Consider the following 27,571-nt stretch of genomic DNA (forward strand, 5'->3'; position numbering starts at 1 on the left):
ATGCCTCTCCCCTTGAATAGCCGAATAACATTTTTAAAAAGCATCAACATTTTCCCAGGTTGATTGCTCACAATTTAGTAAAATGGCCATGATATATTAAGATATAATTATAGGGGACTTCCCTGGCCGTTAAGCGGTTAAGACTCCGTGCTTCCAGTGCAGAGGATGCGGGTTCCATCCCTGGTTGGGGAACTATGATCCCATGTGCCATGTGGCGAAAAAATAAAAAAGATATAATTATATATTTTAAATCATTTTATTACCTGTGTGATCCATATGTTTCCCTCAATAAAATAAAATCAGGATCAGAGTCTTAGGTCTACTGAATATCCACACTGGTGAGAGGTCCATTTTTTAAAGCCCCATGGACAGGCGTTTTCACTGTATGGGATACTCATGAAACCACACAACATCGCACTTGGCAACCTCAGCAAACATCGAAGGTCTATGTTTAGTGTTCTGTAAAATGAGTTAATAATAAAGCCAAAGCTCATCCCAGCTAAATGGGGGTTAATGGAAGTGACCAGAACGAACATTAACTCCAAATATCCAACTGATACTACACCATGAAGATCTATACTTGTTTGAACACAGAGTAGATTGGTAACATCAATTAGTTGTGACCATCTGTTCTAAATCCTATACCTAGCGATTTGTCCATCTCAGCTCAAGGCTTAGGTGAAATGAACTTTGATGGAGAAAATAATCAGAAATTACTAGCAGAGAAAGTGGAGGTCGAGAGCCATTCCCATTATCCTATTTTTTTTTTTGCAGTATGCGGGCCTCTCACTGATGTGGCCTCTCCCTTTGCGGAGCACAGGCTCCGGATGCACAGGCCTAGCGGCCATGGCTCACGGGCCTATCCGCTCCGCGGCATGTGGGATCTTCCCAGACCGGGGCACGAACACGTGTCCCCTGCATCGGCAGGCAGACTCTCAACCACTGCGCCACCAGGTAAGCCCTCCATTATCTTATTATTTAGGGCAAAATGCATACAACTAGATCCAGTTGAATGAATGACAAGTTGAGAAACTAAGACACATTGCGTTGTAGTCCAACCTATTCAGAACTTATTTTTGTCATTTAAATCTATTTGTTTTTCCCTACAAGGAACCATTATTAAGTTGCATGAGTTACTTAATTTTGTAATAACTCAAGTGTATTAGGTTTTTTCAAATATTACAAAATGAGATCTATCTCTTTTCTCTTAAAAGTCACATGATTACAGAGCTAAAAAAAGAACATCAGAGAAAATTTAGGTCATAGATAAACTGAGGCCCAAAGAGGTAAAATTACTTAACTCAGGTTACACAGCAAGTTAAAACCTGAACTTGAGCCTGAATCTAGCCATTTACATTGCTCTCTCTATAATTCCTCTTCATTACTCAACAATAGAATTGGCAAATACCCCAAAATAACCTTAAAAGAACCATCTTCACACGCAAAAAAAGGGACTTCCTTGGCGGTCCAGTGGTTAAGACTCCACGCTTCTACTGCAGGGGGCACGGGTTCAGTCCCTGGTCAGGAACTAGGATCCCACATGCTGTGTGATGCAGCCAAAAACAAAACAAAAACAAAAAACACTTCAAAACCACACCCTTAGTTATAAAAATATTGAATCACTATGTTGTACACTTGAAACTAATATAATCCTGTAAATCAACAATACTTCCAAAAAAAACCCCTCACATGCATCGTTTTTAGGCTACAACAGCAGCTCAAGAAGATTAGTATTTTTTTCCTAATATTTGTTTATTTATTTATTTGGCTGCACCGGGTCCTACTTGCGGCACTTGGGCGTTGCGGCATGCGGGATCTTTAGTTGCGGCATGTGGGATCTAGTTCCCTGACCAGGGATGGAACCCGGGCCTGGAGCGAGGAATCTTAGCCACTGGACCACCAGGGAAGTCCAAAGATTAGTTTTCTTTTCTTTTTTTTTTGCGGTACACGGGCCTCTCACTGCCGTGGCCTCTCCCGTTGTGGAGCACAGGCTCCGGACGCGCAGGCCCAGCAGCCATGGCTCACGGGCCCAGCCGCTCCGCGGCACGTGGCATCTTCCCGGACTGGGGCACAAACCCGCGTCTCCTGCATCGGCAGGCAGACTCTCAACCACTGCGCCACCAGGGAAGCCCCAGTATTTTTTAAATTAATTAATTAATATATATTTTTGGCTGTGTTGGGTCTTTGTTGCTTCGTGTGGGCTTTCTCTAGTTGCAGCGAGCGGGGGCTACTCTTTGTTGCGGTGTGCAGGCTTCTCATTGCGGTGGCTTCTCTTGTTGCAGAGCACAGGCTCTAGGCACACAGGCTTCAGTAGCTGTGGCTCGCGGGCTCTAGAGCGCCGGCTCAGTAGTTGTGCCACACGGGTTTAGTTGCTCCGTGACATGTGGGATCTTGCTGGACCAGGGCTTGAACCCGTGCCCCCTTAATTGGCAGGCAGATTCCCAACCACTGTGCCACCAGGGAAGCCCTAGGTGTATTTTTTAAAAGATAATATTGTGTGCCCTCAGAGATAAATTTATGAATAATTTCAAAATCCTACTTCTCTTTCTAAACATAAGCAGTTCTGCACCCACAAGAAACTAGACATACAGATACTGCCTAGGAGGAGTCTTCTTCTAAATTAATCTCGAGTTATTTACTATTCCTCAAAATTGATACCTGCGCAGCACAAAATCCTTCCAATATAAGCCACACTCTCGCCTCCCATGAAATCCTTCTATATGTCTCCTCTTATTTACTGTTGGAGACATAGCTTTTGCTGTGATACTTGGTTCAGATATTCCAAGTACCACCTTTTGTAAACTTCCAATCAATAAGAATCACAAAAAAAAAGACGGTTCATACTTTAACAATTCTAATGGAGATCTTAAAGTGAGTTTAATTTTATGTCGTGTGAGACATAGGAACCCGAAAGGCTAACACTGGAGATCTTCTCAGTTTTTAATCGTGAGTGATTTGAGTCGATCCCCTGGCACAGCCTTTCCCTGGCTTCCCTCCCCCACTTCCTTCCCTGAGGCTTATCTGCAGTAATGCTTTTTCCCTCTAAGGGGCCTGGTCTACCAAGTATCCAACTCCATTCTCTCTAGCAGTCCTGCTTACTGCTGGTAAAAATAACTGCTCTTCAATAGCAAGAACTAAGGAACAAGTAAGCAAGCAGTGATCTTCAGCAGCTGCCAAGTGAGAACAGTTGACAATGAGGTGAACCATAGATAATGCCAGAGACTAAACAGGGCTAAAATATCCCCTCTCCCCAATTTCTTTTCAACAATTCGTAGTACTAACTTGAAACTGACAAGTCTACTACCTCTATTACAGTCTAGATCCATAATTTGCACAGCGAAATCCAATAACAGCATCTATGGCTTTTTGTCAAAAACAAATCACAAAGGATGCTGCAATTTAGAAAATATTTCCCCTTTTGTGAATGATATATTGAATGCTTCTTATTATTCCTAGTCTGTCCTGTGTATTTTATAATTAATGTTATTCTTTTTTTTTTAAAAGGAAGTCCTGTACCTTCGGGCTCCTTCTCTATGTTATTCATGCAAGAGAGCTGACTCTAGAGAGCATTGTACCCTCAGTTTTTTGTGTTTTATTTATTTATTTTTTATTTATTTTTGGCTGCATTGGGTCTTCGTTGCTGCACGCAGGCTTTCTCTCATTGCAGCGAGTGGGGGCTACTCTTCGTTGTGGTGCGCAGGCGTCTCATTGTGGTGGCTTCTCTTGCTGCAGAGCATGGGCTCTAGGTGCGCGGGCTTCAGTAGTTGTGGCGCGCGGGCTCAGTAGTTGTGGCTCCCAGGCTCTAGAGCGCAGGCTCAGTCACTGTGGTACACAGGCTTAGTTGCTCCGCGGCATGTGGGATCTTCCCGGACCAGGGCTCGAACCCGTGTCCCCTGCAATGGCAGGCAGATTCTTAACCACTGCGCCACTGGGGAAGTCCAATACCCTCAGTTTTTGATCTAATAGCAAAATCCTAAAACTGTCTTGTTTCACTGAGAAGCTCAAAGCATTTACACACATACAACTTCTTTCAGAGAAAGTTAGACCTAGGTGTCTCCTAAGTTTAGCAAAATCAAGCCAATTTGTTAATTCATGTTTTTACAATGAAATTCCCCCATTTAATAACCAAAAACTTAAAACAATAGTGTTGTTTTAAAACAAGTGTTGGGCACTTTCAATATGCAGACATGGTGCTGGGCTCCCCGCTCCCCACTGGACCGTACCATCTCAGGAGAGACAGAAACAGATAATTATTATGAAGTAGTATAGAAAAGGGATGAACCCAGAAATCTATGCAAGTCCAGAGAAGGCTTCCCAGAGGAACTGACATTTATTTCCACTGTAAGTAGGAGTTGGTTAAACATAGAGGGACAGAAGAAAAGTATGTGCCCCAGATGGAGGTAACAACATATACAAGGACACTGGGAGCACTGTGGCTATTGACAGTCACACTATGGGGAGAAATGCATATAAATAGATAGCTACAACATGGGCATTAATGCGGGTCATTGAGAATGCATATGAAGAGATGTAATCAGCCTTAATTCTCTACCATTCTGGTTTGAAATGTTTCTGTTCCATCCTTCAACTTTCCATAATTGGTCCTTTCAAAAGACAACGATACCCCTGTTAAGTTGTTCATCACAAACAGCTACCTTTTCAAGAGAACTAAGGAGAGGTGACTGGTTTATCCTAGGTCTGAAACCTTTGTATTTTAGCTAGAAAAAACTCTCATGTAACTAAGTCTCCTAATCAGAGTAAAGCAATATTTTGAGAATAAGTGTATGTAGGTTTTTGTTGAGATGAGATCAGTTACTCAGGAAGGGTTAACCTCTTTAGTTTTTGAACTAATTTACTCGAGTCCCACACAATCTATGGAGAAGCAAGATTTGCCTGCCAAGAAATGTTACTCTTTCAGCTGGGTAACTCTGGTTGTACTGGAGAGATGCTTCTGATATATGGAGAAAGGGATGCCCTTCTTTTGTTCATTCCAGAAATAGAACAGAGAACACCAGCTATATTCGAGGCACTGCCTAACACCTGTGGAATCTCTGACAATGAATAACTTTTCCATTGAGCTTAACTCAGGTAGAGAGAAAAAACAAAAAACTTGACATGAAGCCCACAATATTTATAATTATAGAATGCCTAAAATTAATTTTTTCTAAAGTCTGTTTGACTTTCTTGATATCCAAATACTTATTCAGTGGGTAATTAGCTCTTGTTTAAACTAAAATAAATAAACAGTCCTTGATATTCTTACTAGAGACCTTTTTTTTTTTTTTTTTTTGGCTGCAAAGCATGTGGGATCTTAGTTCCCCAACCAGGGGTTGACCAGGGATGGGACCCGTGCCGCCTGCAGCGGAAGCATAGAGTCTTAACCACTGGACCTCCAGGGAAGTCCTAGAGACATTTCTTCTAACTTGAGATTACCATTTCATTGTCTGAGGGGATCATTTTGAGCTTTTGCAATGTAAAGCCCTTTAGGAATAACTTGTGGGATCAAGAGGAGATATATTTGTCGTAGCAAGAAAACAAAAAAGTTATTTTCCCCACAGTCCACCTTAGAAATCAACAAGTATGGAACTCAAGGTTATACCCGTGTTAACTGTGCAGATTTAAATGAAAAACTTGCCTATCTTTATCAGGAATGTTTTAGCCTAAACGATTATAATGGCGTTTCCATAGATACTCTTAATGACTAGTTAAGAAAATGCAATTTTCCCCCAAATCTGTTTGATTTACCTGAGTTCCAAACACTTATTCAAAGTGTACATTAGCTCTTGCTGTTTAAAATAAAATAAATGGTTCTTAATGTTTTTACTAGATATTTATAAACTGTGAATTGATATTTTCCTTGCTCATAACAACAGTTCTTTCATGCACATCATTTGAGAATAAGTCAAACTGCATTCACTGATGCTGTGATTGTGTCCAACTTTATGAATATATACCATATTTTTATAAGGCTACTTTTGCTAATCATCATCATAAATGAAGCATTAGTGGGTTTGGGAAGGGGGTGGTGGGGATGAAGGACCACTATACCTAACAATTCTCTTAATCATAACTATGTATGTGATAAAAGAAAATTAATTTAGATTTTTTGAAAAGAAAGTAGTATTTCCTTATGGCTTGTCCACCTTAAGATGTTACATCAAACAATATCAAAATATGATCTTATACAAGATCAGTATGTCCTTGGTGGGATCCAAATCCCAATGATGCTTATTAACTATGGGACCCGGAGTAAGTTAACCCCCCATAGACTCAGTGAGGGACAAAGCTGACTTTAGGATTAAATGCTGTAATGGCTATGAAAAAAGCTTCTGGTATGGCAGCTAACTTGCAGGTGGTTCCACTACAGCAACGGAGAATGATGGCTGTCACATGAACATGTACAAATAAACAAGGTACTAAGCAATTAAAACTCATTTAAGGGCTTCCCTGGTGGTGCAGTGGTTGAGAGTCCACCTGCCGATGCAGGGGACACGGGTTCGTGCCCCGGTCCGGGAAGATCCCACATGCCGCGGAGCGGCTGGGCCCGTGAGCCATGGCTGCTGAGCCTGCGCGTCCGGAGCTTGTGCTCCGCAACGGGAGAGGCCACAACAGTGAGAGGCCTGCGTACCGCAAAAAAATAATAATAATTAAAAAAAAAGATTCTTTTTTCTTTTAATTTTTATTGAAGTATAGTTGACTTACAATGTTGTGTTAGTTTCTTTCTTTCTTTTTTTTGGCTGTGCCGTGTGGCATGCAAGATCTTAGTTCACCCACCAGGGATCAACCCTGTGCCCCCTGCATTGGGAGCATGGAGTCTTAACCACTGGACCTCCAGGGAAGTCCCTAGGGAGCTTTTTTTTGGTGTGTTAGTTTCTGGTGTACAGCAAAATGATTCAGTTGCATATATATATTCTTTTTCAGATTCTTTCCCATCATGGGTTATTACAAGATACTGAATATAGTTTCCTGTGCTATACAGTGCTATATAGTTTCCTGTGCTATATAGTTTCCTTGTTAAAATGAACCTAGTATAAGATTCTTATACAACATCTCTTTCAAAGTTTCAAAAGTCTAAAAGATAGCAGCAATCACCTTAGCAGGGCTATCCTTAACCAGTCCACATTTTGGTCCCACTTCTCTCTATCCTCCAGGTTCTTCATATTTGGCTTCTTCCCCTTGCTCAGAAACATGGTGGTTAATTTTACTTATTTATTTATTATTTTGGCCATGCCACGCCGCTTGTGGGATTTTAGTTCCCTGACCAGGGATCGAAACCTGGCCCTCGGTAGCTGAAGTGTTGAGTCCCAACTAATGGACCTCCAGGAAATTCCCGGGAACATGGTGCTTTAAATGAGCACTTACCATCGAAGCCAAGGGCTCTAATCCAAGATCAACTGTGTAGTCTTAGACAAGTTACTTGGCCTGTCTAATCCTCAGTGTCTTACTTTATACATTGGGGGAAGAATGTATGTTTCATAGGATTATTACAAGGATTACATGAGATAATGAGCATGTCAGTGCTTAATACAGTACCGGGCACTTAGTGAGTACTCAGTATATAATAGTTGTTATTAACCCCTTCAGATATCAATGTTTACTACATACCAGTTCCACATCTATGGCTAGTATCATTTAATTCAACCAACATTTGTTTGGTGGCTACCAAATGACAGGCACTACACAATGTTTGTGTTCCCCCAAAATTCATTTTTTGAAATCCTAAAGCCCAATATAATATTAGAAGATGGGGCCTTTGGGAGATGCTTAAGTCATGAGGGTAGAACCCTCATGAATGGGATTAGTGCCTTCTAAAAGAAGCTCCAGAGAGTTCCCTAGCCTCTTCCACCATGTGAGGACACAGTGAGAAGGCACAAACCATGAACCAGGAAGTGGGCCTTCACCGGAATTCAACCATGCTGCTGCCTTCTCCAGAACTATGAGCAATAAATTTCTGTTGTTTATAAGCCACCCCGTCTGCAGTATTTTGTTATAGCAGCCCAAACGAACTAAGACAGACTTGAATACACACTTCTCCAAAAAAGATATACAAATGGTCAATAAGGACATGATAAGATGCTTGATATCATTAATCATTAGAGAAATGCAAATCAAAACCATCCTGGAATACCACTTCACACCGACTAGGAAGGCAATAATCAGAAAATCAGATAATAAGTTTTTTTGGTTTGTTTTTTTTTTTGCGGTACGCGGGCCTCTCACTGTTGTGGCCTCTCCTGTTGCGGAGCACAGGCTCCGGACACGCAGGCTCAGTGGCCATGGCTCACAGGCCTAGCCACACTGCGGCATGTGGGATCTTCCCGGAGCGGGGCACGAACCCGTGTCCCCTAGCATCCGCAGGAGGACTCTCAACCACTGAGCCACCAGGGAAGCTCCAGATAATAAGTTTTGATGAGGACTGTTGAATCTAAAATGGTACAGCTACTTTGGAAAACAGTCTGGCAATTCCTTAAAGTTAAACAAAGAGTTACCATATGACCCAGCAGTTCCAATCCTAGGGATATACCCATAATAACTGAAAACACATGTCCACAAAAAAAACCTGTACACAAATGTTCGTAAATGCATTATTCATAGTAGCCAAAAAGTAGAAGCAACTCAGAAGTCCATCAACTGATGAATGTTTATACAAAATGTGGTTTATTCATGCAATGAAATATTATTCAGCCATAAAAGGGAACGAAGTACTGATAAATGCTATGACATGGATGAAACTTGAAAACATTATGCTAAAGTAAAAGAAGCCAGATACAAAAGACCAAATATTGTATGGTTCCATTTACATGAAATGCCCAGAATAGGCAAATCCATAAAGACAAAAAGCAAATAGTGGTTACCAGGAGCTGAGGGAGAGAAGGATGGGGAGTCACTGCTTAATTATACTGGGTTTCATTTTTGGGGCGATGAACATGTTCTAGAATTAGATTGTGGTAAAGGTTGCACAACTTTGTAAATATACTAAAGACCGGGAATTCCTTGGTGGTCCAGTGGTTAGGACTCCGTGCTTCCACTGCAGGGGGCACTGGTTCGATGCCTGTTTGGGGAACTAAGATCCTGCAAGCTCTGCAGGCAAAAAAAAAAAAAAATATATATATATATATATATATATAAAACCACTATTGCACTATTGTATACTTTCAAAAGAGTGAATTTTATGATACATGAATTAGATCTCAGTTTTTTAAAAAGAAGAAATTGTTTGATTCTCCTTTATCATAATGGAAAGAGTGCCTTTACTACTTGCTAGCCAGGGGAAATTAATACATTTTTTAATGTGGGTTTCCGTTTCCTGGTCTGCTAAATGAGAGTCCTAATACTTACACTTCATGGGTCACTGTCAGGATCAAATATGGTAACATCAAGCCTTCTAGCACAGTGTCTGGCCCATAGTAGACTCTCAATAAATGTTCATTTTTTCCCTTTTTCCTTTCCTTTGCCAGTTTCCTGCACTGCAAGTCAAAGAACTTTAAATTTTGTTAAAATCTTATGTACTTAATTATCAATGAAGACAAAGTTCCCTGGTTACTGACTTTTTTAAAATAAATAAGTTAAACACTACTTTGTTTTGTTTTCCTTGTGTTATTGATTTTTGTTTGTTTTGACATCTCATAGTGTACCAGAAATGTCCCTAGAAAATGGAAGTAGGTGAATAAAGAAGGTAATTTAATTTTATGTTGCCTAGTAGACAAATCTCCCTGCAATTCTGTGTTAATTCCTAAACAAGTTACTTACTCCTGCAAGTGTGGAGGAAACTAACACACACACACACACACACACACACACACACATACACACACACACACTTTTCTCTCTAAATCTAAACTGGATCAGCTCCCTCCAAAAAAGTCCATGGCTTGGATCAACTGTGGGCTTCCACTGTCTTGTCCTCCCACTTCCTCCTGTCTTGATCCTACTTTTGCCCTTTAACAGAAAACTCACCACAAAATGGTGTTCCATATGAAATATGATACGAAAATGAGCTATGTAGTGTAAATATCTAGAATATGGCAGAAACACCAAAACCCTCTCATTATACAAGGACAAGAAAATAACTGTGGCATCATCTCGCCGGAAACCACAGCTATAATTCTGCATCACATGGGAACAGTGAAACCAATTCATTCATAATCCTAATGCTCTTGCAGGAAAAATGCATTTGCAGATCCTGTGAAATGGTGTGTACTGGCTAATTCTGAGGACTTTAGTTACTTTCCTCTAAGTAACGTGAGTCAGGTAGCAAGAGGGAAATGGGTGACAGTAATGAAATGAATAGGCAAATCTCTTCAAGGATAAAACAATAACCACCACATTAAGCACCTACTATGTAGCAAGGACTCTACCAGACCCTTTGTAGACATCACTTCTGCTCCTCAGGCATCCCTGCTTCAGGGGTCTATCACAATGTTACAAATAGATCCATTCTCACACTGATGACCACATGGGGGGAATAAAGGATCTTAGTATAACTTAACCAGAGTAACAGTTGTCAATTTCACTCCTTCAAAGTCTTAAAAGATTGGTGTGACCCCCTTACTTGTTTTTACTTTGGGAAGTAGGCGACATGATTTATATTTCTGTGAAATCTAATGAAAGCTAAAGACCATCTCTCCAGAAAAATGCATATAAAACAATATGTTAAAAAACAAAAAACATGGGGCTTCCCTGGTGGCGCGGTGGTTGAGAGTCCGCCTGCCAATGCAGGGGATACGGGTTTGTGCCCCGGTCCGGGAGGATCCCACATGCCGCGGAGCGGCTAGGCCCATGAGCCATGGCCACTGAGCCTGCACGTCCGGAGCATGTGCTCCGCAACGGGAGAGGCCACAACAGTGAGAGGCCCGCGTAACGCAAAAAAAACCCAAAAAAACAAAAAAAAACAATATGTTACATATAATTTTGAGGGGATGGGATCACAGAGCACTGAAGCCCATCCAGATTAAAAACCTCTGATGTAGAAGTTCTAACTTTATGATTTTTGAAACATCATATGAAAGACAAGTGTTGGGATCATTTAAACCAGGATCAAATTAGTCTTAGGAACTCTTGCCTAGCAACTAAAAACCATGTAGAAAATTTAGTGGGACTTAAGCACTAATATAATAATAATAACTTTAAAATTCTGGGTTTTTCCATGGTAGCTAAAAATACACCAAGTACCTAATCTGATCTGGCTAGTGTCCAGTCATTTAGCTACGCTAATGAGATATGCTTAAATGCTGGCTCAACCCCCATCTTTGAGAGGGCATGAAGATGTGTTTACCAGAAAGAAGGTAAAAGAAACTTTAGTTTCTCTTTTTGAGAGAAGGAAATGGACCTGACTTTCCAAAACCTACCTGCACTACAAACTTCAGGTTTCCAAAAGTGGTAAAGATTTAGAAACCATTAGGCAATAATAAATCATTAACAAAATACTAAATTTTTTGGTTATGCTAATACTTCTAGCTTGAAATTCAGGACTAGTAGATTCCAGTGTCAAGAACATAATTTGAGGGGATTTCGCTGGTGGTCCAGTGGCAAAGAATCCTTGCAATGCAGGGGATGCGGGTTGGATACCTGGTCAGGGAACTAAGATCCCACATATCGTGAAGCAACTAAGCCCGCGTGCCACAACTACTGAGCTCCTGTGCCTCAACTAGAGCTGGCCTGCCACAAACTACAGGGCCCACGCACTCTGGAGCCTGTGTGCCACAACTAGAGAGAGAAAAGCCGCACGCCACAACTAGAGAAAGAAAAGCCGCACGCCACAACTAGAGAGAAGCCCACGCACCACAACAGAGAGCCCGCGCTGCAACAAAAGATCCCGCATGCCACAAATAAGACCCAATGCAGCCAAAAAAAAAAAAGAACATAATTTGAAATGGGACCCAAAATAATTCATCCAGTCATGAAAAGTAATTTAGTAGGTTATGTTCGTTTACCCAAAGGAATATTATACACATACTTTTTAAATCTTTACAAATTTTTACTTACAAGGGAAATGTTGATGATATACTGAGAAAAAAAGAAGAAAAAATTTTACCTCATTCAACTTTAAAGATGTTATTTATTTTTTTCTGTGTGTGTGTATACATGGTTAGTTTCATTGTAACAAAGCAATTTGTATACTTTTTTTTTTTTTGGCCGCGTTGGGCCTTCATTGCTGCACAGGTTTTCTTTAGTTGCGGCGAGCAGGTGCTACTTTTCGTGCAGTGCGTGGGCTTCTTATTGTGGTGGCACGGGTTCTAGGTGCCCGGGCTTCAGTAGTTGTGGCATGCGGGCTCAGTAGTTGTGGCGCATGGGCTTAGTTGCTCCACGGCACATGGGAGCTTCCCAGACCAGGGATTGAACCTGTGTCTCCTACATTGGCAGGCAGATTCTTAACCACTGCACCACCAAAGAAGCCCACAATTTGTATGCTTTTAACGTTTACAACTGAGCATCATATTTCCAGTGAAACAAAAAGAAAAACTTTAAAAACTATGTTATTTTTTAAATGCAGGGACCTCCCTGGTGGTCCAGTGGTTAAGACTTCGCCTTCCAATGAAGGGAGGTGAGTGTTCGATCCCTGGTTGGGGAGCTAAGATCCCATACGCCTCAGGGCCAAAAAACCAAAACATAAAACAGAAGCAATATTGTAACAAATTAAATTAAGACTTTAAAAATGGTCCACATCAAAAAAATCTTTTAAAAAATAAATGCAGAAAAAACACTGGAAGCAAATATGCCTATATACTCATCGTTGTTGCATCTAGGTAGTAGAATTAAAGTTTGTCTTTTTCCTGCTTCTAAGCTTTCCAAATGCAAATTACACTACTTTGATTTTATTACTTTTTAAAGTAACACAAGCTCTTTATGTAGAAATTCAAACCATGTATAAAAATTTAAGCAAAATTTAAAGTCACTTATTTTCTAATACACCCATCCTCCATCCAAAAACTCTAGTCCTCAGAGGTAAACACTTCCAACAGTTTGGTTTGATAGGTATGTATCCTTCTAGAACTGTTTTTCTAAACTCCATTTACAATTAGAAAAGGCGTCATTTTGAGCTTTCATGGTCCTTTTCCCTTTAGAACTGAGGTGTCCAAACTTTGCATCTTGGTATAACTCATAATCACAAATGGACACGGCAGTAATTTTAAACAACACAAGCAGTTGCTTTTTAAGCTTTTTTTTTTGTGTGTGTGGTATGCGGGCCTCTCACTGTTGTGGCCTCTCCCGTTGCAGAGCACAGGCTCCGGACACGCAGGCTCAGCGGCCATGGCTCACGGGCCCAGCCGCTCCGCGGCATGTGGGATCTTCCCGGACCGGGGCACAAACCCGTGTCCCCTGCATCGGCAGGTGGACTCTCAACCACTGCGCCACCAGGGAAGCCCTTTAAGCATATTTTTAAAGCACTGTGTACTTCCTATAAACTTTTTTCTCAAGTCCTCTACTTGAATTTCTGCTACAGACATCCCATGATCCTAATATCTTTGGTACTTGAAAATGACATATATAGAATAAACCCCAAAATGTTTTGAGGTACTAGCTGCTAAGATGATATATTAAGTACACATGGGATATAATGGTTTACAGTGCACTTTTTTTTTTAAGAGACATTGGTATGTGAGATAGGCTGAATCTTACATTTTTTATGAGATTTCATTCATTCATTGAATCATTTGTTCAGCAAACATGTATTGAGCACCTGTGATGTGCTAGCACCCGCTATAGCCTGAGCTTGGGCTTTAGAAGTAATTTAAACATCTCACTTCTAATCACTGCTTTCTCACCATGCCCTTTTTTTAAAAACTGTAGCAGTGTTAACAGGACATAAATAAATCAGAAAAGAGCAAGATTTCTCTTGTTGCTTACTAGCAGACATGAAGAGCTGATGATAGATAATTAGCCAAAACTTTCTGGATAATCATGACTTGAGCACTGAGTCTCATTATCAAGGTAATAACCTGAATTGCTTAGATTAGTTTGATTCATTTGCTAGCTGTGTCTTATTTTAATATGATAATAGTACAAAAATATATGATCCCACCTTCTCTCGTAGCTGGTTACACTAGTGCCACATCCATCATAGTACTACAGTGACTGGCTACTTTTTAGGGAGAATGACTTTTTTTTTTTTTTTTTTGGCTGTACGCGGGCCTCTCACTGTTGTGGCCTCTCCCGTTGCGGAGCACAGGCTCCGGACGCACAGGCTCAGCGGCCATGGCTCACGGGCCTAGCCGCTCCGCGGCATGTGGGATCTTCCCAGACCGGGGCACGAACCTGTGTCCCCTGCATCGGCAGGCAGACTCTCAACCACTGCGCCACCAAGGAAGCCCGGGAGAATGACTTTTGCAGCTTTGAAACCATCAACTCTTGAAATATTACTCTGGAATAAAAATATCAAGAAGCTGACCAACAAAGACATGGGGAGATAAGCTCTGTAGCAAAATAAACATGTACCAAACTACAGTGCTCACTAGTAAGTGATAGTATAACTTGGATTATACTGATACTAGATGAAAGTGTTAAGTCAGTTTCGCACATTTTTCTTTCTGGATAAGATGGTCTACACAAAATGGCAAGGTAAGATTTGAACCATACTGACAAGATTCCAGAAATTAACACCCACCAGTCATAATCAATCAAGATCAGCACGGTTTTGTTTACATGCTTGGGGTTTATTTTTTATTTATTTATTTATTTATTTGAAGTATACTTGATTTACAATGTTGTATTCATTTTTGGTGTGTAGCAAAATGGTTCAGTTATACATATATATACATATTCTAAACATGCAAAGATCCTAGACGCCACAGGCTTTTTTCCCTATGGTCAGCTCTGTGGTGAGGTATGCTACTGAAGTCTCAGTAGTGATCCTAAGAGATTCCTTAAAGGCACATTTAGGGACATATAACATCTGCCCTCAATTGCAAGAGTTGGTAGCAAAAATTTGTTCCATATGCCATATATAACATATGCCAAAATGAAATCTGGCTGTTTGAAAACACTGAGAAAAGCAGTGGCCAGAAGAGGCCTGTCCCACGCAACTCCCACTAAAATGGATAAAATAAAATTAAACAAGTATGTCAACCAATTCTGAAGGGACATCTCCGGAACTAGACTGTTATCACACTATCCACAGGACAGTGAACAGTCAGTGGTTCCATTTGTATCATATAATACTACTTAACTTTTAGCTTTCAAGCACAAACTATATAGGTATTGCTATTTTCCCAGGTGTAATTTCTATTAGCTAAGAAGGTAGCATGGTAATAAATAGCACATTTTACAGTGTTATCTAATATACTGCTATTAATGTAACCAAGCATATAATAACCCTTTAATATTTGGAGGAAAAAAAATCAATATTAACTGGAGTAGGGAATTCCCTGGTAGTCCAATGGTTAGGACATGGAGCTTTCACTGCCATGGCCCAAGTTCAATCCCTAGTCGGGGAACTAAAGTCCCACAAGCTGCCTGGCATGGCAAAACAAAAACAAACAAAAAAACCCAAGAAACAAAAAAGATTAATTGGAGTAAATATTAAGAGACTATTTCACTTTGGCAACCAACTCACAAACTGCTTAGTCATTCAATTCATATTACTTAAATGTGTGATACTATACCAAATCATCAAGCTATAGATGTATAATTCAAAACACTGCCCTCAGAAGCATATCTACAAACAACTGTGTTTTGTTGTTGTTTTTGAACATACTAAAAAGTGTGTGAAAGTGTAGCCTGGCCAAAGCACCTACACTTTAAGTCCCTAAAAAGCACCTCTCCCCCGCTTTTAACATCACTCACTATTCAATAAATAGAATAATGCATATGTCTCAGTATGCTAAATTACAAATGCAAAATGAGGAATACCTAGCCAGGAGCAAATTCCTAGATGACTATGAGTTGTAAAGTTAATGGTTTTAATTAACTGTATTTCTGAATATGGAGAACACTAAGCTGAACTAAACTTGGCAAAAAATAACACTTTATCTCTTGGCCAAAGAGATCACTGGGAAGACTATCTAATTACCTTGTTGTTCAATTAAAAGAAACAATTGGGAGACAAAAATATAATCTATGATCAAAAAAAAGAGTAGATCAAAATTGTTTTTACTTTTCCCAGACATTATAGTTAACATTCTGAGAAATGGCATATGCCTTTGGGGGCTAAGTATATTTTAGAAGAAAAAAATTCTAACAGTTCTGTTTTTAAAATGTACATTTGTTTCATATAATAAAATATTATTATAGGGCTTCCCTGGTGGCGCAGTGGTTGGGAGTCCGCCTGCCGATTCAGGGGACACGGGTTCGAACCCTGGTCCGGGGGATCCCACATGCTGCGGAGCAACTGGGCCCGTGAGCCACAGCTGCTGAGCCCGCGTGCCATGGCTACTGGAGCCCAGATGCCTAGAGCCTGTGCTCCGCAGGGAGGCCACTGCAATGGGAAGCCCACGCACTGGAAGGAAGAGTGGCCCCCGCTTGCTGCAACTAGAGAAAGCCTGCACACAGCAACGAAGACCCAATGAAGCCAAAATACATAAATTAATATATATATATTATTATAAATAAATAATAAAATAAATATTCTAATAATAAAAATATTAACATTTAAAAACTGTAAATGTATTTTCTTTCTCACTCCAACTCTCTCAATAATAAGTAAAATAATTCTGATGTGAGGAACAAATACATGAAATATATTTGCTTACCAATATTCTTACTTACCAAAGTAAATGGGCTTCAATCATTGATGTGTGTAAAATAAATATAAAAAATTTTTGATATCAAATACCTAAAAATAAAACAAACTAAATAACTCTATATTGAAAGCTACAAAATGTTATTGAAAGAAAGTAAGTCATAAATAAAGATATACTATGGTCATGAACTGGAAGATTCAATAATGTAAAAATGTCAATCTCGGGGCTTCCCTGGTGGCGCAGTGGTTGAGAGTCCGCCTGCCGATGCAGGGGACACGGGTTCGTGCCCCGGTCCGGGAAGATCCCACATGCCGCTGAGCCTGCGCGTGCGAGCCTGTGCTCCGCAACGGGAGAGGCCACAACAGTGAGAGGCCCGCGTACCGCCAAAAAAAAAAAAAAAAAAAAAAAGTCAATCTCTTCAAACTGATGAAAGGGGGCATATATAGCTCAGTGGTAGAGCATTTGACTGCAAACTGATGTATAGATTCAACACAAACAATAAAACTTCCAACAGGGTTTTTGGTGGAAATTTACAAGCTGATTCAAAAATTTTGATGAAGGGATTTCCCTTGTGGTCCTGTGGCTAAGACTCCGAACTCCCAATGCAGGGGGCCTGGGTTCGATCCCTGGTCAGGGAGCTGGATCCCACATGCCACAACTAAGAGTTTGCATGCCACAGCTAAAAAGACTCCGCGGGCTTCCCTGGTGGCACAGTGGTTAGGAATCTGCCTGCCAATGCAGGGGACAAGGGTTCGAGCCCTGGTCTGGGAAGATCTCACATGCCGCAGAGCAGTTAGGCTTGTGCACCAGAACTACAGAAGCCTGTGTGCCTAGAGTCCATGCTCTGCAACAAGAGAAGCCATCACAATAAGAAGCCCACGCACCGCAGCGAAGAGTAACCCCTGCTCTCCGCAACTAGAGAAAGCCTGCGCGCAGCAACGAAGACCCAGTGCAGCCAAAAATAAATAAATAGGGCTTCCCTGGTGGCGCAGTGGTTGGGGGTCCGCCTGCCGATGCGGGGGGCGCAGGTTCGTGCCCCGGTCCGGGAGGGTCCAGCGTGCCGCAGAGCGGCTGGGCCCATGGGCCATGGCCGCTGGGCATGCGCGTCCAGAGCCTGTGTTCCAGGGCGGGAGAGGCCACGGCGGTGAGGGGCCCGCGTACCGCAAAATAAATAAATAAATAAATAAAATGAACAAATTTATTTTAAAAAAAAAAGACTCCGCATGCAGCAACAAAGATCCCACACACACGCGGCAACTAAGACCCAGTGCAGCCACATAAATAAATAAATACACATATTTAAAAAATTTTTTTGATGAAAATACAAAGAACCAAAAAAAGAGCCCAAATAAATATTGAAAACAAAACTGAAGGACTTATACTACCAGTTAGCAAGACTAGTTGTAAAGCCCAGTAATGAGAGTTCAGACAGAAAAATAGACAAAAGGCCAATAAAACAGTCTAGAAACAGATTGAGAACTAATCAATCACTTGATTTGTGACAAAGTTGATGTTGTAGTAGTGGGGAAAGGATAGTCATTTCAGTAATGGTGCTGGTCAAGTAGATATCCCTATGAAAAAGAATGAGTCTTGACTCCTATCTCATGTGATACACAAAAGTCAATTCCAGTTTGTACATCTAAACGTGAAAGGTTTTAAAAAGTAACTTTTTAAGAAGAAAACAAAAGAGAACGTTTTCATGACCTTGGAATTTGCAAAAAACAGACAACATTTTCTCTTTTTTTAAGAATTTATTTATTTATTCATTTTATATTTTATTTTTGCTGCGTTGGGTCTTTGTTGCTGCGCGCGGGCTTTCTCTAGTTGTGGCGAGCAGGGGCCTACTCTTCCTTCTGGTGCTCTGGCCCCTCACTGCGGTGGCTTCTCTTGTTGCAGAGCACGGGCTCTAGGTGCACGGGCTTCAGTAGTTGTAGCATGCAGGCTCAATATTTGTGGCACACAGGCTTAGTTACTCCGAGACATGTGGGATCTTCCCGGACCAGGGCTTAAACCTGTGTCCCCTGCATTGGCACGCAGATTCTTAACCACTGTGCCACCAGGGAAGTCCAAAAAAAATTTCTTAAACAGGAAATAAAAAGTTATCGTAAAGGAGAGGATTGGTAAACTGGACTACATTAAAGTTAAGAATTTCTGTTCATTAAAAAGCACAATTGGGACTTCCCTGGTGGCACAGTGGTTAAGAATCTGCCTGCCAATGCAGGGGATACGGGTTCGAGCCCTACTCCAGGAAGATCCCACATGCCACAGAGCAACTAAGCCTGTGTGCCACAACTACTGAGTCTGCGCTCTAGAGCCCACGAACCACAACTACTGAGCCCATGTGCTGCAACTACTGAAGCCTGCACACCTAGAGCCCATGCTCCACAACAAGAGAAGCCCCCCCAGTGAGAAGCTCACGCATCACAATGAAGAGTAGGCCTTGCTTGCCGCAACTAGAGAAAGCCCGTGCACCGCAACTAGAGAGAAGCACACATGCCGCAACAAAGACCCAATGCAGCCAAAAAAATAAAGAAAATAAATATTTTTTAAAAAAGACAGAAAATATCCGGTGTTGGCAAGGATGTGGAGCAAGTGGAACTTTCATACACTACTGATGAGAGTCTTAATTGGAACAATCACAGCAGTTTGGTAATATTTATGGAAGCTAAGCATACACATATTCTATGACCCAGAAATTCCACTCCTAGAAATACACTCAACAGAATGCATGCATATAGTCACCAAAAGACTTTTATAAAAATGTCCAGGGGGCTTCCCTGGTGGCGCAGTGGTTAAGAATCCCCCTGCCAATGCAGGGGACACGGCTTCAAGCCCTGGTCCGAGAAGATCCCACATGTCACGGAGCAACTAAGCTGGTGCGCCACAACTACTGAGCCTGCACTCTAGAGCCCACAAGCCACAACTACTGAGCCTGTTGTGCCACAACTACTGAAGGCCGTGTGCTAAGAGCCCGTGCTCCACAACAAGAGAAGCCACTGCAATGAGAAGCCCGCACACCGCAAGAGTAGATCCCACTTGCCACAACTAAAGAAAGCCCACGCACAGCAACAAAGACCCAACGCAGCCATAAATAAATAAATAAATATAAAGTTCCGTTAAAAAAAAATACTATAGAGACTTTAACATAGAAAAAAAAAGTGTCCAGGGAATTCTCTGGTGGTCCAGTGGTTAGGACTCTGTGCTTCCACTGCAGGGGGCAAGTTTGATCCCTGGTGGGGAAACTAAGATCCCACAAGCTGCATGGCCAGCCCACCACCCCCCGCCCCAAAAAAATCCATAGTAGTACTGCTATGTTCATTCTACTGTTCTGTTCTATACTGTAACATTTCACTTCCCATTAACAATAGAATGGATACAGGTATTGTGATATATACATACAATGGAATACTACACTGCAACAAGAATGAACAACTATAATTATAAGCAACATCATTGGCAAATCTTATAAACATAATATTAAGCAAAAGAAGACAGAAACAAATGAGTGTACAACTGTTCCTTGCTCTCTCAGAATGAAATTCCTCAGAGAAGTGTTCCCTATGTTCTCCTCTGCCTCTCCACGCATTGCTGGATGGGTAAGTCTCTGTACTGTCAGAGTTCAGTATAAGGACAACACAATACATTCTTCAGAATCAGCTTTGTCAGGGGCAAGGGCGATCTTTTGGGGGAGGGGGAAAGCAAGAGAATATGAATATCATCAACTATAGGGGACCTTTGAAATAGAAAATAAACAAATAAACTAAGTAAAATTGTATTTCAAATGAACAACATAACTACAGTGAAGCATTAGGGTGGTGTGTGTGTGTGTGTGTGTGAGAGAGAGAGAGAGAGAGAACTAATTCAACATATGCATATTCTAACTTTTGAACACACCACTGACATTTCAGCAACAACGATAATACCTATTAACAAGATCTTGGTTTCTAAGTATCATTCTCCACCAAAAAGAACTAAGTTTCCTTGGATAAATAGCTGATCATCTGGTCTGGGGCAGGATGGAAAATAGAAAACCTTAGAATACTTGTCCCAGGAAATAAATAATTATTCAAACAATGGTTGAAGGTGCTCCCTGGCCAGATTTGGGGAAATTTGAGCAACAAAATAAGTAATGATAATAAAGGAGTGTAACTTACTGAATATAACAAAAATCTACAGGTTCACACTGAAACAAATAAGAAGAAAAAGCTCTTCTTTGGAGTTTAAAACTAATTAACAGATTTAGAAAAAACAATGGAAACAGAACCACAATTTGGCAACGATCAGGCAAAAATCACTGATGAACATTAAAATTGGGGAGTAAAAGTTTGAGGGATAGCAGTATATTTACATGTCTTGATCTCTCTGTAAGATATTTATTAAATACAAAGTGAAAAATACTGATTTTACAATGGAGAAATCTAGAAGACACTACCTTTAACCAAGTGATCAAAATTAAGATCATGAATAGTCGGACAAATGGACATTACGTCCCTCCTGCAAGAAGGTATTCATACAAAAATGTATAATCCAAATCTAGTCATGAGGAAGCATTAGACAAACCCAAAGTGAGGGACAAAATAAGTAATCTGCACTTTGCAAAAGAAGCAATGTCATTAAAAACAAATGTTGAGGAACTATTCTAAACCAAAAAAAAAAAAAGTACATATTATATGATTCCATTTATATCAAACTCTAGAAAATGCAAACTAATGTAATGATTAAAGATAGAGGCAGTTTTATTCTTTCAAAAGAAAAGAAGTTTAATTCCTCTGGTTTCTCAGGCTGCAGGACAGTTAGTGAGTTTGTGGTCCTAATTTTTAAATCTTTAACTCCCAAAAAAAGACACACAACTAGCCAAAATGAGGCACAGTGGAAATCTTTTCAAAACCACATTTCATACAATTTCCTACTCTCCATCAAAACTTATAATGGAAAATGTTTATGTTCTAGTTTTCTGAGACAAATTCTAAAAATAAGCTAATGCATCACTCAGTGCACACACACACACACACATACAAAGTACATATTATATGATTCCATTTATATCAAACTCTAGAAAATGCAAACTAATGTATAGTGACAGAAAGAGTGTTTTCCTGAGGAGAAAGGGTGCAGGTAGGAGAGAAGGAACTATGAAGGGGTACAAAGAAATTTGGGGGAGTAACGAATTTTGACTGTGGTAATGTTCACACAGTGTATACATATGTCAGACTTACCAAACTGTACCCTTTAAATACGTGCAGTTTATTATATGTCAATTATACCTCAGTAAAGTTGTTTTAAAAGTTTGAGGAACCATTCCAAATTAAAGGAGGTCAAAAGGATATTTTCTTATAGGCAAAATATGAATAAAGTCTGTGGGCTAGATAATAATAATGGTTCAATGTTAACTTGCTAATTTTGATAATAATAGGAGAGAATATCCTTGTTTTTAGGAAATATATTCTCTAGTATGCAAGGATAAAGGGATATCATGTCTATGAAAACCTTACTCTCAGTTGATTCAGAAAAAAATATACACATGGGGAGGAGCTAAAGAGATAAAGTAATACGATAAAATATCATTTGGCTGAAAGATAAACCAAATTCTCGATACTACTCTTGCAATATTTCTATAAAACTGACATGTCAAAATAAAAGAGTTTTTTGTTTTGTTTTTAATAAAGAATGTGGTGCTTAGGAGATTGTGAGCTATAGCCAAGGTATTCATTCATTCATTAACAAATACTGGTTTTTCTCACACGGATGGACCTTGACAACAGTGGCCACACTTGCTTGCCAGAGCAAGTTTACAGAAATAAACCACATGCCAACGTCTAAATTTCTAAACCTGATTATTTGAGTTACAAATATATTCTTTTCATTTAACTAACAAGTGTTTATTTAGCACCTATCACTGTACCAAGGCTAGATAGGCACTAGAAAAACAAAGTCCCCTGGAATGAAACCGGGGGAACATGCACAGATACAGGTGTGGCACAGGGAGGGGTGAGTGCATGGGTGGAGTCTTGTCAGATAGGGAAAGGAAGAATATGTACCATGAGCAAGGACACTGAGGCAGGATCATGCACGGTGAACTTGGGGATATATAAGTAGCTGGATACAGCTGAAACTTCAAGTATAATGTGAGAAGTGACAGCAAACAAGACAGAGGAGATCAGTCATGCCAAGATCTTGAATATTGGCACCTTCCCACATCACCAGTGGTCCAGTGATAAAGAATCCGCCTTCCAATGCAGGGGACCCAGGTTTGATCCCTGGTCAGGGAACTAGGATCCCACATGCTGCGGGGCAAATAAGCCCACATGCCACAACTACTGAGCCTGCGTGCCTAAACTAGAGAGCCCACGTGCTGCAAACTACAGAGCCCACACCCTCTGGAGCCCACATGCCCCAGCTAGAGAGAGAAAACCTGCACGCCACTAGAGAGAAGCCCACGTGCTGCAATACCCAACACATCCAAAAAATAAAAAATAATAAATAAATGTATTTTTAAAAAATCTTGGTATTCCATGCTAAGAAAGCTAGGCTTCATCTACAACTGGAAGGCACTGAAAACTTTGCTCTACTTTCTTTTGTTTTGAGTGAGATAAATTACATATACAGAAGAGCACTAAATGTATTAAACTAGGAGAAACAGGGTTATAGAAAGAAAACTTGAACTGTACCTAAGGAGAATTGTTGTTCAACATCCTGACTTCCCAGCTAGCTGGTACCCTCAACCCAGAGTAGAAGTGCAATAAATACTTGCTGATAATAAAGATGACACTGAAATTGTCCCAGTATGAGATAAAGGCTCAACTACAGCTGGAGCCAAGAAAATGCAGAGATAGAAGTGCTCTGATGTTGTAGAACAAGAGATACTACAAGAGTGAGAGAAAGGCATTAAACATGACTGAATTTTCCATTTTGGGTGACCGTATAGACAGTAAGCCGTTAACCAAAATTGTAATGCAAGAGGAGGAGCCAGTTTAGAAAAGAAGAGAACAGGGCTTCCCTGGTGGCGCAGTGGTTGAGAGTCCGCCTGCTGATGCAGGGGACACAGGTTCGTGCCCCGGTCCGGGAAGATCCCACATGCCGCGGAGCAGCTGGGCCCGTGAGCCATGGCCGCTGAGCCTGCGCCACCGGAGCCTGTGCTCCGCAACGGGAGGGGCCACAACAGTGAGAGGCCCGTGTACCGAAAAAAAAAAAAAAGAAGAGAATAAACTTGTTTATACCTATTAGAGATAGAGTACCTTTGGCAACAATGGGCAACAATGTCTATTGGCAATGTTACAAATCAGGAGCTTAGCAGGGAGATCACTCTTGTTATAAAAATATTGCTACTAAGTGTTTTAGATGTAAGTATGTAGACTATTAAGTTACTGGCCACATTTTGATCTACTCTCACACGTGTGAAGTGACTTGAGTAAAGAAGATAGTTCATTGCAGTAAGATTTATAATAACAAAATATTTTAGAAATATTAAATGTCATCAATACATGATTGGCTAAATGTCTGATCTCTTATTTGCAATGTGTCAGTCAAATAGGAAGTCAGCATTTTGGGACATAATTTAAGTCCAGAATGAAATAGAAAAAAGGTTGACTGAAATTAAGTTCATAATATTTTAAATTAATCTATTCTACTACACCCATATTCATAGTAGACTCAAAATAAATATAACTTCAACTGAGTAATCTAAAAATCATAAAACACCATAGCTGACAGGTATTTTAATTAAAGCAAGCCTGCTTTAATTAAAGCAAGTTTGAGTATTAACCAACCTCCATAAAATCCTTTAAACAAAGTCTAAGGCAACCAATATTTTTACTACCTTAGTTTCATAACTGTAATAATAAGTACAAATGTTTGTATGTCACTTTGGAGTTTAAAAACCATTTTCAACTTCTGATTACCATTGAATCTCAACAATCCTGTGAGCAGGCGAAAATCACAAGCCAAAAGTTGAGACGAAAGCTTTATCATTACTATACCTCCAAGGCAAAGTTTTAAGATTAAAGATAGAGACAGTTTTATTCTTTCAAAAGAAAAGAAGTTTAATTCCTCTGGTTTCTCAGGCTGCAGGACAGTTAGTGACTTTGTGCTCCTAATTTTTAAATCTGTAACTCCCAAAAAAAGACACACAACTGGCCAAAATGAGGCACAGTGGAAATCTTTCCAAAACCACATTTCATACAATTTCCCTATTCTCCATCAAAACTTATAATGGAAAATGTTTATGCTCTAGTTTTCTGAGACAAATTCTAAAAATAAGCTAATGCATCACTCAGTGCCCAAGACGTACTTCAGGTAGGTCCACAAATTCCTATAGGCAACTTAAAGCAACATTTTACCAAAGCAAAAGGATGTAATACAGAAGCAAATTGTCTCCACACAAATCACACTACTAAGTCTCACAGGTGTCCCCAGCCCCTTGGGTATTTACTTACCTCCAAAGGCACAATGATGGATGGCTTCTTTTTCAGTTCCTCACATTTCCTCTTCTTACAGATCTGATGGCTGTTCTTTCTATTCTTGCAGTAGGTACATTCACCACAATTGGTCTTCTGCTGGCAGGGCTCACAGACCCCACATCGCTTTCGTTTCTTCTTTTCCAAAGTAGGTAGCAAAGTTGTGTAGGAAGGAGAAGAGGAGGTACTGACAAGTGACACTGGCCTAGACACCACTGTGGTGTTGATGTCAACCATGCTGGTGGCACTGATCTGGGAGCTCTCTCCTTCCAATTTGCTGGGACTGGCCTGGGAGAGGTGGACAATGCCCTGTGAAGCATGGTGGAGTCCTCTCTCAGGGGCTATTGTGAACCCCTGAGTGTTAGCTGGCAGAAAGCTTATATGAACCTTCTTCTTATTTTCTATATTGTTTATAGCCATTGCGGGAGGTACCGAACTTATCTCTGAGTTTGATGATGGTTGAGGAGTGTGACCTAAGCCCGGAGGCAAAATCTGCATAGTGCCCTGGACCTCAAGCCCAGATGAAACAGTGCTCTGGGGCTCAGGCCATTCTGGGAGAGCATTACAGGTAGCAATTGGGTTAAGAGGAGCAGGAAGAAAGATATCGGGGTCTGAGGCAGTACCACCAACCATACCGAGGACTTGTTGATTTAAGATAGCACCAAAGACCTCTCCTTGGACTGGAATAGCACCAGGAATCTCTGGTGGGTCTGGGGTCTGACCCAGAGGCTCTCCATGAACTGGGTTAGCACCAGGAACTTCCCATTGATGTGGGACAGCACTAAAGGCCTGTCCTAGGACAGGGGTGGTATCAGCAACTTCCTGTTCATCTGGGGTAGATTTGAGTACCTCTTGATGATCTGGTTTAGCACCAAGGGTTTCTTGTTCTGAACCTGCCAAGAGGAGTTGTATTAATGAGGTAGGATATATTGACCCACCAATAGACAAACAGTTTCTAAGGTCCAATTCAGGTACAACCTTATTAAAGCTGGAGGTGGGGCAGCAATCATGTTCACTTTTGATGGGATCCAGGTAAGAATCAGATAGCTTAAGAGATTCTACTCGTGAACCCAAATCTTCTAACTGAATGCTGGGGTTTCCTTCAGAGGTAACCCTGAGGGCTGCTTTTTGGAGCAAAGGAACACAGAAAGTGTCCTGAGCAAACATTCTAGGGGAATCACTAATATCATTCAATGTCTCTCTAGAGAATAGTCCTTCACCACCACGTGTCCCTTCCAATGACCCAGAAAGAACCTCTGCTGTAGGGCCACTATGAGTAGAGTGATTTATTTTGGAATCCTCCACACTTTGGGACCAAGACTGGGTTGTCTCTTGGCTCTCGTTTTTTATTAATGATGCATTTTGTATGCCAATTAGATTCTTTATATCAGGAGGGATTGAGGGGTCTTGCACTGGGACTGAATCACTTTCTGAGTTCTTTACTCCCATGTCAGTAAGTACCTTATAATCACACTCATGTTGCTTTCCTAGATTCTTAGGCAGTGAAACTTTCTTGGGTTTGGCTATGACCGCTGGGGGTTGGGAGAGTCGTCTGCTAAGAGAGGTGCTTCGGAGAGCCATTGTAAACCCATTGCAAGTTAAGGACTCTGGGTTCTGAAAAAGAACCTCAGTCCTATCCAAATTCATTCGTGCTGCTCCAGCTCTTGTCAGAAGGCTTCTGACTGGCATAGGCAGTTTGGGTTCTGTTTTTCTCTTAACACCTCTTTCTTGAATTAATTGCTTTAATTTTCCAGGGCTCACAGTCTTGACTGTCGCCACATTTTTGTTGGCTGGCTTAGATCCCTTCTTCAGTTGGCTGTTTTTCTTTTTGTTTAAATCTTCCCTCCTGACTAATTTGGAAGGCCTTGCATGGCGAGATCGAGACATAGCTACGGAGCAGGAAAAACTGAAAGGGCATGAGGAAAAGAGTCATTGGTCCTTTGGAAAGTCTCACTTCTGAGGAGAATCCGGATGCACCATGGTTGTGCTCAGTCGCAGGAGGTTTTGGTCTGAAATAACAATGACAAAACATTGGGAGTGAGTCTTTTTCCTATGCATTCCCTCATTTGAAATAGAATATTTACTAGCAAGTATTAATTAAAATTAAGGAGCTGAGAATATTGACTGTAAAAGGAAAATATAATAGACATAAAACATACTAAAGTATCCTATAAATCCTGGATTCACAAATAAAGCTCCTTTAACTTTAATTTCTGTGACAACTGATTAAGGTGATGAAGTTGTTTGAATAAGTTAAGCATGGGAGTTTCTTTACATTAGAAACCACAACCATGGACTTTCCTGGTGGCGCAGTGGTTAAGAATCTGCCTGCCAATGCGGGGGACATGGGATCGAGCCCTGGTCCGGGAAGATCCCACATGCTGCAGAGCAACTGAGCCTGCACACCACAACTACTGCAGCCCATGTGCCTAGAGCCCA

The 27,571-nt window shown here is 40.8% G+C and overlaps 1 protein-coding gene across 4 annotated transcripts in view; it reads right to left on the reverse strand.

Annotated features, from left to right (window-relative positions):
• The window catches only part of TET1 (tet methylcytosine dioxygenase 1), a gene marked incomplete at both ends in the record, with an annotated part of 124,712 nt that extends 97,693 nt beyond the window's left edge, over positions 1-27,019 (reverse strand). For all 4 annotated transcript variants that reach the window (XM_082855114.1, XM_082855113.1, XM_082855112.1 and 1 more), the window contains one exon: positions 25,112-27,019. In XM_082855114.1, coding sequence (XP_082711240.1) covers positions 25,112-27,019 — 1,908 coding nt within the window. The remainder of the gene's footprint in view (positions 1-25,111) is intronic.
• Between the last annotated feature and the right edge of the window lie 552 nt (positions 27,020-27,571).

This window comes from Leucopleurus acutus, assembly GCF_964270905.1.
Source record: "Leucopleurus acutus genome assembly, chromosome: 14".
Lineage (NCBI taxonomy): Eukaryota > Metazoa > Chordata > Mammalia > Artiodactyla > Delphinidae > Leucopleurus > Leucopleurus acutus.